This window comes from Danio aesculapii, chromosome 18, assembly GCF_903798145.1.
Source record: "Danio aesculapii chromosome 18, fDanAes4.1, whole genome shotgun sequence".
NCBI classification, from domain to species: Eukaryota; Metazoa; Chordata; class Actinopteri; order Cypriniformes; family Danionidae; genus Danio; species Danio aesculapii.
This window is the reverse complement of record NC_079452.1, coordinates 47,786,020-47,800,295: the sequence shown is the minus strand read 5'-3', so window position 1 is coordinate 47,800,295 and position 14,276 is coordinate 47,786,020. Positions and strand designations below refer to the sequence as shown.

Below are 14,276 nucleotides of genomic sequence, written 5' to 3'. Positions count from 1 at the left end.
CTATGCTTAATGCTCGACAGGCATTTTCAGCCTGTCCTTCCGGGTGCCGCACACAGAACAAGTTTACAGCCATACAGTGTTAGTTGCACTTGAAGCAGTAAAAAAAAAAAATAACGTAAAAAATGTCACAGCCACAGACATTGTTGACCAGAAACATCACTAGACTTTAGTAGTCTGGAGCTACTTAGTTTTTTGCAATCCGAAACAAAACAGAGCAACGTGACAGGAAACTGCAGACGACTCGTGTCATCAAAAGCAAGCAACACCACAAACTTGTTTCATCGTTTAAAACACAAGCACCCTTATGAAGATGCTAATAAAATTACAGACCCAAACAAGTGTTGGTAAACCAATGCAACTACCCAGCAGAGTTTCATGTCATCATATTCGAAAGCCGTGCCTTACGAGAAAACCTCCCCGAAAAGACAGACGAAAGATATGACTGACAACACAATCTCAAACACATCTCAATGAACACTTGATGCTTGCTGTAAACTACAAGCTGCATTATTTAAGGGCATTTGTTACGACATTGATAGGATATTTTGTTGTCAAGCTTATGTTTCCTTTTTTATGTTAAGATATTTTCTTCACCGAGGAAAAGTCAGATGCTCAAGACATAATCTTTAAAGTAATGTCATATTAAATTCAGCAAATATATAACAGACATTTACAAGAGCAGTGGATGTTTAATTAAATCCTTGATTTCCACGGAGTGAAGCATCATCCACCCGCAGTTGTTTAAGACGGGAACAAAATAAAAATATATACACTTTATACATTTTTTTTTGAAAATGTATCTTTTTGCAACGAATTTTGTTATGTATAAAGTGTAACTTATTTTTTTATGAATATTTTGTTGGTCAGTTATCTACAACATAAACAAGAAGAACGAATAACATCTGAGGTGAAGCGCTTTAAAACAATCCCGCTATAGCAGGGATAGGGAACCTATGGCCAGCCACATGTAGCTCTTTGACTGAAAATATGTGGCTCTCCAGCTGTCTCCCTTCAATAAAAAATTAAAACTCTCATCAAAAATCTGTTTCCTATTGAAAATACAATTAAAATGACCTCTTTATTGTATGTTTTTACAGCAAAATGAATAAGAATAAAAGGACGTTTCAACCAATGCGCGTGTGCAAGGTTTGCGCCGTAGGTCACGCCGATCACTTGATGCAGAAGTATAAACCAGGCTTAATACGTCTTAGTTTAAAAATGGCATTTTAGAACGAAAATGATCCACGTCCACACTGGGGTTTCACCTGGCGTTTCTGAACAGCCCTCCCATCCACACTACCGCTGAAACGCACATCACGTTATCACACACACACACACACACACACACACTGTCATGCGCTCGACAGCGGGTCAGTACACTGCTTCAATCTTTTGCTTTCACGCTTGTACTTAGTAATTTTTGCGGACACCTCAGATACTGTTGTTGGTTCCTGTTGGTTGTGCACCTTTTTTACCAACCAAGTCTGTCGACGCCATTATAATGCCTATTCATGCCACAGTCCTGCGGAAAGTGATTGACAGGTGGTAATTTGTGTGTAACTTATTTTTATTTATTTATGATTTGGTTATAGGTAAAACTCAGACCATGCGGGTCAGGTAGTTGAAATGATAGGGTACAAATAATTAATTCGTTATGAATTAATTAATTATTCATAAATAATTAATTCACCACCACCTATGACGACGATGCCATCGTCCAACGCAATGTTTCATATTAGACATCGTACGATGCCAAATTGATCGACATCACCCAACCCTAATTTCCGTTTGTTGAACCACTTCATGTTCTTGCTGCCTGCCTTTTTTCAAGATATTTTACTGGTGTTTTTTATATTGGTTAATGTTCGGAAGCTTGGTTGCTTGTGCGTTTGTTTGTTGTTAGGCAGTAGATATTATTTATACAGAAAATTGGCCATAGAAAAGAATAGTTGGGTAATAAAGTTCAACAAAGATCAGTTCAAACTTTTCTGAAGATAGGGTTTTTAAAATGAAATCAAATACCTTTTGTTTTAGCAAACGCGCAGAAAATGTGTATCCGCTAATATACGGGCTATGGTCCTTATCAATAAAAGGTATTGGTAAACATATTGGTCAAAAACTCCATATCAGTGCATCCCTAGAAACCTTAAAAGTTTAGTTTTCATTTTATTAGTCTAATTTTACTCTCTTTTTTGTTTCAGTCTGTGGTCCTCATATTGATATTCGCAATGACATCACTGAGTTCAAGAAGCTGGAAAACTGCACGGTGGTGGAAGGCTACCTGCAGATCCTCCTCATTGGAGACAAGAACAACAACCTCAACCAGGAACACTTTCGTACCCTGTCCTTCCCCAAGCTGACCATGGTAACGGACTACATTCTCCTGTTCCGTGTCTCCGGTCTGGACAGCCTAAGTGTGCTCTTTCCTAACCTCAACGTCATCCGAGGGCGCAATCTATTCTACAACTACGCCCTGGTCATCTTCGAAATGACCAGCCTGAAAGATATCGGTCTGTATAACCTGAGAAACATCACCAGAGGGGCCATCCGAATCGAAAAGAACCCGGAGCTGTGCTACTTGGATTCGGTTGACTGGTCACTCCTTATGGATGCAGAGTTTAACAACTACATCGCTGGAAACAAGCAGTCCAAAGAATGCGGAGATGTTTGTCCAGGCATCAATGAGGATAGACCGCATTGCATAAGGACCAGCTTCAATGACAACTACAGTTACCGCTGCTGGACCTCTAACCACTGCCAGAAAGGTACGTTTTTATTTCTGATGGTTTCACATGTGCTTGCGTTAAGGTTTCTTCAGATTGGAATTGAATGGTTAAACTGAATGCTTGCTTAAGATTAATGCGAGTTTAGCATTTAAGTGATGAAAGGATACCATTTGCTTTGCTTGGGAACTGGAGGGCTGTCTGTTTGGCAGGGTCTTGTCAGGTCAATATTTGGTTAGTGTAATCTATGTTGTGTTCAGAGAGCTATGACTAGACTGTCTACCAATTCATCAAAGGTTTTGACAGTAGCTGAAGGTTGAGGGTCCTGATAATGAAACGGGGGTTTCTGTGAGGTGACATTCTGGAAGAAGCTCAATGCAAAAAAGTAGGGTATGAAAACAGTGACCTTTATTCATTGGAATATTATCCAGAAAAAAAAGTGAAGTTTTGAATGCTGCACTTGAAGGTTAACCTTTTCTTTTTGATTGCTGGTGAAGTTTGGTGATTTATGCCATTTTGTAATGTTGTATACAAGTAGTAGATTGATATAATTGGACAGAATTCAGCCATTACCCAATGACCATTTTAACTTGAATTACTGGAGGATAATGCACATTTTCTACAGTAGAGTTGCACAGTTTACCGATACTATGGTATTACCGTGATACTATAGCTACAAAACACTGACAGTGCCACTGTAGTTTGTAAACGGTAATATCATAATTAATGGTTCTTCAATAGTTAATGCTGCCTGTTGAAATGTCACTAAATAAAACAGCAAATGTTAAATAATAATAGTTTTTAGTTAAATTAATAGATAAAGATCAGTATTATAACATATAAAATATAATATTTCTGACAGTTAGCTTCATTTCATAGATTTGAGTTATGAATTACAGTATCGGAATGCTACTTGGTATCATTATACTTCAGCTGGTATAGTAATGTGACAAATTTATGGTATCGTGACAACCCTATTCTACAGTATGTTCTGATATCTTTGAATAACTTTTTAAAGGTAAATATTGTTAAAAAATGTCTAAATGTGAATAATTGTTATAAAGAACATATTTATTCACTATTTTAAAATAATCATTATTTGAGAATTTCAGTTCATTCTAAGGGGCCGATCACACCGAATGCGCATTTTGGGTTGAGAGGTGCATTTTTTAAATGGTTTATTGACGGCCGCAAGCGTTTTGCGCGCTGCTAATGAGCCCTGTGTACCTCATGTTTTAACCACCTGCTATGCCTCATTTTTGCCGCTGGGCGCTGTGCGTTTGCAGTTGAAAAAAACTCAACTCTGAGCGAAAAATGTGTGTTACGTCAGTCACGTGTTTTTCATTCTCCAATCAAATGAAAGCAGAGGCCGAGTTTCTGTTGAGGTGCCTGCAGTGTTTGTGTTGTCAAGACAACTATGGAGACTTATCATGATGGAGGAAAGACTAGTGGTCGCTGTTTCAAGTTATCCAGAGCTGTATTACTTTACAAATCTGGAATATCACAATATTATTAAATACATTATTACAGTTATAACCATATCAACAGCAACACTCGCGCACAGTATGCAACTGATTCAGTCCTTTTTTCAGCTGATTCACTTATTTTTTCTTGTCAGCAAAAAGGCAGCGTTGTGCGTCTTGCGTGCTGTGTGATCGGGCCCTAAATCTTCTTTTGTGTAATCGGTTCAAAGTGCTTTTCAATTTTTTAATATTTGAGAATAAAAAAAAAGAAAGGATCGCATTTCTAGTAAATACTTAGATGTTTCTGTTTTGGTTGAATTTTGAGTTTTTTTGCTAATACTTTTGTACGTTTTTGCTTTAAGCAAATATATTTGTTTGTTTGAATGTTTAGCTCTCCGATGTTAACAGTAATCATTGAAAAGGATCATTTTTCAGCTCCTAGAACCATGTTCAAATGTTGTTTGTGTGGTTTTGAGGCATCTTGATGTTGCGTCAACTACTGAAAAGCTTCATTTTAGTTTATCTAATTAATAAATTGTAAAAATATTTGTATTATCTTATAATGGTTGACTTTATGATAATTTAATGAAATACATTTTAGATAGGTTTGCTTAAATCATAGTTGTTCTCTTTGTTTGGTTTGAAATATTGGCTTGGTCATATACCGCAATATTGCTTTGAAGCCCCAAATACCCCAATTTTCGAAGTGGATTATTAGAAGATGAGAAAATCAAATGAAAATTTCTTATCTTTGTAGTGTTGAGGTCAGTAGATATGAATGCCAGTGTGTTTCTTACATCTAACCAGGAATGCCTGGGAAAGTGAGCAACCCTTATGAATGTTTGCTCCCTCTTCCTCTCCCAAGCACACAAGAATGGTGGGAAAAGCATAATGGATGAGAACACTACAGCTCTCTCCCACCCCTGGCCTTCAAGAGACCTACAGACCGTGCAAGTCCCAGGCTCAGAGAGATCCCTTTCCCTCTGCCTGAAAACAAACAGAGGAAATCAACCCTCCTCAGAAACATACTTCTTTACAGCTGTAGTGTTTGTTGTTGCTGTTGGAATTCTTTGAATCTGACAATAACACGGAGGACACATTTAGGAAGGTGCGGATGTGACATGCTGCGACCTTAGCAGGAGATTTGATCCACGTCAACAACTCTGTTCACGAGTGTCCTTTTTTTCCAGCAACTCCCCTCTGCAGTCCTGGTACAGTTTCTTCCCGGCAGTCCTGCCCACATCGTGTCAGCACTTGCTCCCTTGCACACCTGTTCAGTATGGTAATCTTGTGCCTGAATGCTGTGTTTTTGCCTTTGCAAAGGTGGGGAGGTGTGAGTCACCTGTATCCAAGGCTCAAACAGCCGAACAAAGACATGGACTGGTAGTCACAGCAGAAAGGACAAACTAATAGTCCGACTGATAGATCTGCGCTCTCTAAAGAACTTACTGGAACAGGCAGTGGGCTGCCACCTGTCCAATTGTGTATGCTTCCCATTAATGTTTCCACATGGTGCTTGAAAGGAATCAACTATTTGCCTATGAAAATGACAACCCACATTTCCATATGCTTTATGAGCTGTTGTCAACAGACTTGCTATGTACTTGCGGCACAAACATTGGTGGGAAGGATTGAACCTTATGAGAGGTAAAAGCAAGGATAGACGATGGAACTGAGGGGGGTCTTCCCCCATTGACTTTATTTTTTGTTGAGGATGCTACAAAGATGATTTGAAACAGTCAACAGGAAGTCAAAATGGATTCATTTGACTTTATATTCATAGTTTTATATCCAAGTGCAACCACTTGATGACTTTATAGGACATCTTTGTATGTCACCTTGTCCTATTTGTCAACCAATCTTTCACACAGAAACCAAATTTCCTAATCTAGCCTCATTGGAAATCCCATTTTTTTACTTTTATTTCACAATACACTCTAGGGATGTGCGATATGGGCAAAAGAAACCGATCACAATTTTCTTGAACAACATTGCGGTTTCGATTTTAATCACGATTTCGTCACAGACAGACTGAATCTGTGTTTAGTGTGAATCTGAAACATATTTCAAAAGAAAACAATTGGATATTTATCAAAGACCCGTAAAATGTCTCTAAAACAGACATAAAATAAAAATCATCTAGTAAAGCTTTAACAAATTGTATCTAGAACAGACCTATGGCAAAACAAATGTGTATGTGTGAGTGCGTGCACCATCGCAAGGCTCCAAAGTAATGCAAGGCTCCGATATTCTGCTTGACCAAATATCAGAAGTAGTTGCGTGTGTTCACAGATTTGTTTTGTCATGCATCGATCATGACATCTTTGTGAGGCTGCCGTGAATTAGGCCATTCACATATCGCGTCTTTTGAGAGCACACGTCCATTATTTCTAATCCGCTTGTTAAGTCGTGAAGTATCGGTGACGTATAGAATACTGTTTCTGGGTCCAAGCTGCTCATTTGAATTGAGAAAATGTTCTATCACACATTACAGTGAATTTTATATAAAATCATGGTGTACACAACAGTCTCTGGACTTGCTGCATCACAAATACCAAAAATGTAACAATTTATAAAAAAATAAATCACTTTTCTGCGATTGTGATTTTTCGAAAGTATTGCAGAGCTTTGTAAACGTTTATTAATATCATTCAAGGAGTTTCCCCATATAGATTCATTGAGCGCTTGGACCCGGAAGCCGCTTCGCATGATGTCCCACTTAACAAGCGGATGGAGGCGCATGGATTGCGTGCACATATTAAGAGTGGCTCTTGAGCGCATATACCTGGTGCACCCAGCTAAAAACATCTCTATTCAGACAAACTTTAAATGTAACTTTCCAGAACGCCACACCATGAGTCACATAACAAGATCTGACCGATCAGCTTCATACTTTGTATGGGATGTACACATTTTGGTTTTTGTTGTTTAATTTTATTGATGATTCCTTGTATGAAATTCAATCGTAAGCTTGGCAAGCAATTTGGGAGAATTTGGTGTTTCCCCATTTAGACAGAATGCCCAAGCATACTGCCTGAGAGGCGTTTCAAAGATAGCTGCCGAGTGAAATAACTTGCCTTAAAGGGACTTTGGCAACGTGCTCTCGCTTTCCATGCACTTTTAGATGCAATATATGACTGGCTTACAAATTACCTGGTTCTGCCATACATCAGCCTTCCTGAATCCAAAGTAACTTAATCCCAAAGCACAGATGTTGACTTTTTTTGACAACAAGTCCTCCTGTGCTGAACTCATCATCCCTGTATATGCAGCCTATTCAGTTTCCTGTTCTTGTGCTCTGTTTAGATGCGCTGCGTTATAATTGGTTCAAATACCATACTGCGGGAAAATCATGCTGTAAGGCAATTTAGAAATCACGCATGTCCAAAATGTGATTTCGTTACACATTTAATTAACTGCACAGCTCTAATACACACATGTGGGTTGATCACTCTTGACTTTATGCTTGAAAGCTTTTAGAGTTATGGAAGCCATGCTTAAACAGAAACAAGTTCTGCGACGGAGCAGAATATGAAGCGGGATTATGAAGTCAAATGGTGTCTGATTTTAGTCAAACTGTTCAGATAAGTGATTTGCTAAAGCGAATCAAACTTTCTTGTCTGTCAGTGCAGCCTGTCTGGCTTTCTGTGCAGGACAGTCTTCTCCACCCCTCGGCATAATTGCCTTGTTTTTCTTCGACACAGATGTTTCTTCAAGGGCACACAGTGGTTTTGTAGTCAATTTGGATCAGTCCTCTCTCTCTAATTACTGCACCAAGAGTTGCTGTCAGCAACCAATCGGCGATCAGCTCCTGCGTGTGTGCGCGAGACGCTGCTTGTTTGTTATGAGATGAGGGTGTCCACAGCAGCACTATTGTCTGCTTTTTTCTGAAATGTAAGACCATTAAAGCATTCCTTGCCTGTTCTTGCATGCACTTGTTACCGTCACCTCTGTGTATGCATGCGTGTGTCTGGAGTTTTATGGACTTTCCATTTATAATGCAATTTCCATTTGCAGGGTTGTTTGTCTTCACGCTGCCTGAATCTGTATTTGCTAACCTGCTCATGGCTCGTATAATCTAGCTGCGTCGATAAGAAAATGGATTTTGATTTTGTTCAGGAAAAAACTTCTTCAAAAGGGTTGTAAAAAGCTGTTGAGTTCATTACTGAAGTAATGACAAATTTTGATTTGTCTTGAACTATAGTTTGGATTGGCTGGAACTTTTGATTGGTGCTTGTTTACAAATCCTGTAGTTACCGTACAAATTTCCAGATTGAATATAACAGGCCCATAGCCAGGGAAGGTTTGGGTGGTTCGGAAAACGCACTCTTCGCTGACAAAGGTGCAGAATTTGTCCCATTTGTCCCATTCATGAGCTCATTTTAGCTATTTTGACTGCTTTGCCATCATAAATGGTAAAAACCCATCGAATAAGACTTTAGGACCAAGCGGAATCCTGGTGTGACTTCAGCTAATCAGTTTTGGCCAATTCAAACAATTATTTTTCAAGAGTCCAACATCCAGCTAATCAAGAAAACATCTGATATAAGTCATCTTTTGCTACTCTGTTGTTTTTAAGTAGAGAAAATGTTTGACAAGTAACTATTTTATTCTATAAATCTTGGACCTTATTCTTGAAGCAAAAATGACCAATAGAAAAGTGTGAAGCACCAAAAGAGACCAATATTAAAATGAATTTGAATACTATTTTGGCTTATTTTTATTCTTATTCTTCTTATTTTTAATTTTTTTTTTATTTAAACGGCCAAATTCTGACTGAAGAAAGTTAAATGTGGTGGCCAGTTTGTTATTTGCCTAATAAATTACAATAGGCTACAGTTTTTAATAATTTTTATTTTTTTTTAAATGATGTAATTTGTTTTGTAAAAATAAATATTTGTGATATTTCTTTATTCTAAATATTTAGGATGTTTTTTTTTGGTACATCTAAAAGTGTGGTTATGATGACCATCCAACAAGCAATCCAGCTAAAAATAGTGCTTAAAATGTCACCTAAATTCAGTATTTAAATCTCAGAATTAAATATGCAAAAACTGCAAAAAGGTCCAATAAAGAACCACCACGTTTACCAGGCTGTTTTTACGGGCCTGTATAAGACATACTAGTTAAATATTTATTATACTTAAGAATACTGTTACCCGATTAACATAATAGCTTAGCTTTTTACTTAAAATTTTGCTTTTACTTTTAGAATAGATAAATTTAAAGAGACTATATAAAAAAAATTTAAACAGTATTTAATGAAAGCATTCACAAAAGTTGTCTATATTAGAGCAGTAAAAATTCTTTTACTTCAACTGAATGTATATTTAGTATCTTCTAGTATGCAAATTAATCTTGTCTTTCTACCCTTTATCTAGTTTTCCAAATTTATTTTACCCATTTGAAAATAGCTTTAGATGCTTAAATACCACCAAATGAATTAAAATACAAACATCATCAGAGATTGAGAACTGAGTATGTTCTTGAATTGTTTAAACAGAGCCCCTGTTGGTGACAGAAGGTATGATTAGTGTGTATTTGTAATCTGTGTGTGTGCTTGAGCATGAGCGTGCGTTTGTGTCTGCTCTTTGTCTCCGGAGATGTTTCGCAATGCCTGGTTGGTTGACGGTGGGAATAGGAGGGGGTCTGCAGGGAGGAGGCAACCAACGGACATCTCCAGGTTCGTGTGAGGCAAAGTGTTGTGGAGAAATGTCACAGAAATGTCAAGTGTACAAGCACAAAAACAAGACTCCTCAGTGAGGGGGAGCAAACCGTCAGCCCTCCCTAATCTCCTCCCTCCTGCCAGCCAACCTCTCCTCCTATCCCACTTATTTTGTCTGTTGTTTTTTCCGCTTTACGGCCCCCTCTCAACAGTTTTACTGCCATTTCCTCCCCTCCGTCTCTCTTCCGGGACTGTTATCATAGGCTGTTAACAGCTCTAGCCGTTAGATAGCTCTTCTTACTGTTTACACTCCTGGCCCCTCCACTCGCCCGCCTGTTACTCTAGTGACCCATCTAGTTGTTTGCTTGCTTGTGGCCTTGCATGCTTGTGTGTTTTTTGTGTGTAGGTAACATGACTGCTTCTACACTGTGATCTGGTCTGAATGGGCTCCTTAAACCTGGGACAGACCAAGCCAATGCCGAAGAACTAGCAGGATCGGAAACTGACTGTGTTAACGCTTTGTGTCTGCAGCATCTAACCCTGTCTTAGCGTAAAAAGTCATGCTTAAACACTCTAAACGAATACCCAACTTAAATGAGAATGTGCACTCTGCATCTGTGCGAGAGGATGTTCCTCTCCACACCTGAAGGTGGCAGTATCTGAACTGCCATTTCACAAAATAACGGAACTAGTGCTGCACACATACATACTGTAAACAAAGCAGCGTTTACGTACCATTTTCACAGTACTTTTTCAATCTTCAGAGGTATTCACAGAAGCAAATACACTACATGACAAAAGTCTTGTCATCAATCCCAGATGTAGGAGCAACTATTAATAACTTGACTTCTAGTTGATCATTTGGAAAAGTGGCAGAAGGTAGGTTTTCCTGATGAATCATCTGTTGTACTGCATCTCAATCATCACAAATACTGCAGAAGACCTATTGGAACCAGCATGAACCCAAGATTCTTACAGAAATCAGTCAAGTTTGTTGAAGGAAAAATCATGGTTTGGGGTTACATTCAGTATGGGGGTGTGCAAGAGATCTGCAGAGTAGATGGCAACATAGTATCAAGGTATCAAGACAGCTGTGCTGCCTATTACATTACAAACCACAGGAGAGGGCAAATAAGGTCAAGGTTTTTTGGGATTGGCCAGCCCAGTCTCCAGACATGACCATTATTGAGTTTGTCTTGGGTAAGATGGAGAAGGCATTAAAGATGAATTCAAAGAATCATGATGAACTCAGGGAGTCCTGCAAGAACACTTTCTTTGCCATTCCAGATGACTTTATTAATAAGTTATTTGAGTCATTACAGAGATGTATGGATGCACTCATGGGAGTCATACACAATATTAATTCTTTTTCCACTGCACCATGACTTTATCTTCTACACTGTACATTATTTCTGTTAACTGACTAGATTTGTGTAAGCAAAGGCTGACCTTACTGTTCTAGTTAAAAATCAAGGCTTGATCATATTTTATTTTGGTAAAATAAGCGTAATCTAGAGGCCTTTACCTTTCATATAAGCCACTTCTGATACCAAACGATCAACTAGAAGTCAAGTTATTATTTGTTCTTCCTAAAACTTTGATGGGCAACAAGACTATTGTCTATTAAAACCTGTCTATTTTGTCAGGTTGTGTATGTCTGATAATCTGGTGACAAGTATTTGCACATTTATGAGAAATGTAATGAAATGGCTTCTTTACATTCTCTCTTGACTTGCGTTGTTTGCTTGGTTCGTGACTTCGGTTTTTGTCCTCATGCTTTGATACATACCAGAACAGCCAATCAGAAATCCCCCTCACCGATGGCCCTTAAGCCAATTCTACTTTTCGAATAGGGCAACCCCACTGTTTTCTAACTAGGCTTGTTGCAATAATCAGTATGCTGATTTATCGCACAATACTCAATTAATTTTATTGTGCAGCCTCTGTCATCTAATCTCTTTTGGAGGCTTGCTTTTTGACAGCTGAAGTAGTGTTGGCACGGAACTGGAATTTCGGTAGCAATAGGTACTGAAATGTTAAAAACGTCCATTTCCTGAAAACATTTGAGCGTGTACATAAACACCACTGATTGGCCATTGCGTTCACATGCTCAACAGAAATGACTGGGATTGGCCGTGAAGGTCATTCCGGTATTGTGGCAACACTAAGCTAAAGTGTTAAAAGAAAACTACTGACGATTTGGACAAGTTATTTTTTTAACAAGGACATTTAGATCCTACATCACAGCTGGCAAAGCTTATAATAGGACATTTACTTTTTTATTTTTTTACATCTAATTACAATTACAGAATCTAATTAACGTTTAAGAATCAAAAGTTTCTCTCCATTGAAACTGTTTATGCCTATTTGCATTATTATGCTGTTATGTAATCATTATACAATTACTGGCATACAGTGGTCCTAAAATGCCCTCAATATTTCACACAATTATCATTATTATTATTTTTTTATATAGTGACAGGGCTATGTCCAATAGCCAACAGTCGACTCTGTGTGTCCCAGCACTCAGGTCAGTCTGATCCAGACAAACTCGTCTTCCCTCCAGAAAAACACGCTTGCATACCCCAGACTGGAGAGGGGAGGGTGAGAGGATTGTTGGATAAACAGGGTGTGAGCGTGGGTTTGAGCCCCCCGGGGCTTCACAGGCTGCTATACGACCCTAAACAACGACACAAGCTCTTGTTGTCCCAAAGTCTAGCTGATTTGTCTGATGAAACCTTTTTGTCTCACATACCTGGGATTGCTCGCATTCCTCAGCTGTGCCACATAATGCACAGATTGCAGCTTTCCTCTGTAAAGCACAGATCAGCTTCAGATAGTGCTGTCTAATGATGGCTAAACTCATCACCTCATGAGGGCTGCTGATTTTCTCTATTTAGTCCTGAAGTCCCAGTTTATTTCCCAATTATTCTCCCTGTTTGACTGCCTCTTGTCATTTTAGTCTGTCTGTCTGTCTCTCTGTCTGTCTGTCTACATTTTAAAAAACAATGCTTGTTGTTTGTTCAAACTACTTATATAAAATGAAAAGGACTTTATTGTTATTGGATCAACTTTATTTATGTCCAGTCTACTTTAATTTATAAAAAACTAGTAAGTTAACTTGCTTCTTTCACATTGCCCAGACACAAATTGATTGTGCAGAATCCAGAAGTTTTTCTATCTATCTACACTGTAAACAAATGCTGGGTTCCAGACAGTTCCTTTATATCGAATAAGTTAACTTAATTGTTTTTACAAATTCAAGTGGATTGAACTTAAAACAGTTAAGTTGCCCCCACCAAAAAACTTTAGAATTGTGTTGATTCAGCTCATTTTAATTAAGTAGCTTAAACAAACAGCAAAATCTGTCTATCCATCTATCATTCAGTCATCGTCTGTCTTTCCATCTATCCGTCTATCCGTCTATCCGTCTATCTATCTATCTATCTATCTATCTATCTATCTATCTATCTATCTATCTATCTATCTATCTATCTATCTATCTATCTATCTATCTATCTATCTATCTATCTATCTATTGTCTGTCCATCTATCTATCTATCTATCTATCTATCTATCTATCTATCTATCTATCTATCTATCTATCTATCTATCTATCTATCTGTCTATCTGTCTATCTGTCTATCTATCTATCTATCTATTGTCTGTCTGTCTGTCTGTCTGTCTGTCTGTCCATCTATCCGTCTGTCCATCTATCCGCCTGTCCATCTATCCATCTATCCATCCATCCATCCATCCATCCATCCGTCAGTCCGTCCATCTATCCATCTATCTATGCATCTATCAATTGTCTGTCTGTCTAAATGTTTGCTTCAGTGAAAAAAAGTTAAATCAAGTTTATCTAGAATGTTTCTATATTAATTAACCAATGCTATTTTGCACCCTTCATCTATCTATCTGTCTGTATGTCGATTAAGAAACCTTCAGTATTTGTCATATGCACCAAGTGGAGTAGTTTGGCTCTGAGGGCGAGACATTCATAGTTTTGCAGAGGTTTGTCAATTTTGAAATCCTAAAAGAGTACTCTGCTCACTTGATTTCTGTAATGAGAGAAACAGACACACGGTGCTATATGAAGATCAGGATGTGTTGACGCTGTTGGAATCGACTTCAGCAGTCAGAGTCAATGCATTTCAGGATGATAAAAGAGAAGCACAAGACACAACCTGGGGGTGTTGAGGAGGGCTGTCCGTTTTTGTTAGAAGGATGTTGTGTCCTGTGTCAAATCCCTGGAGATTGTATGTAATCACCGGCCTTGCCCAGACATGTGTGGGAGGTTTTACATGTCTAATACTTTTCTAAAGCTCTTTGTGATGAAGAAATGGGGAAAACAGGTTGCATTTTTCATCTCCTGAGAAGACAAACTTTTTTTCTTATTAATTTTTTTCTTCCAAGTAAACAAAA

General features: G+C 38.2%; 1 protein-coding gene across 2 annotated transcripts in view; it reads left to right on the top strand.

Moving 5' to 3' along the window:
- Positions 1-14,276, top strand: part of igf1ra (insulin-like growth factor 1a receptor) — a 172,596-nt gene that overhangs the window by 20,602 nt on the left and 137,718 nt on the right. For both annotated transcript variants that reach the window (XM_056477890.1, XM_056477889.1), the window contains exon 2: positions 2,202-2,765. In XM_056477890.1, coding sequence (XP_056333865.1) covers positions 2,202-2,765 — 564 coding nt within the window. The remainder of the gene's footprint in view (positions 1-2,201; positions 2,766-14,276) is intronic.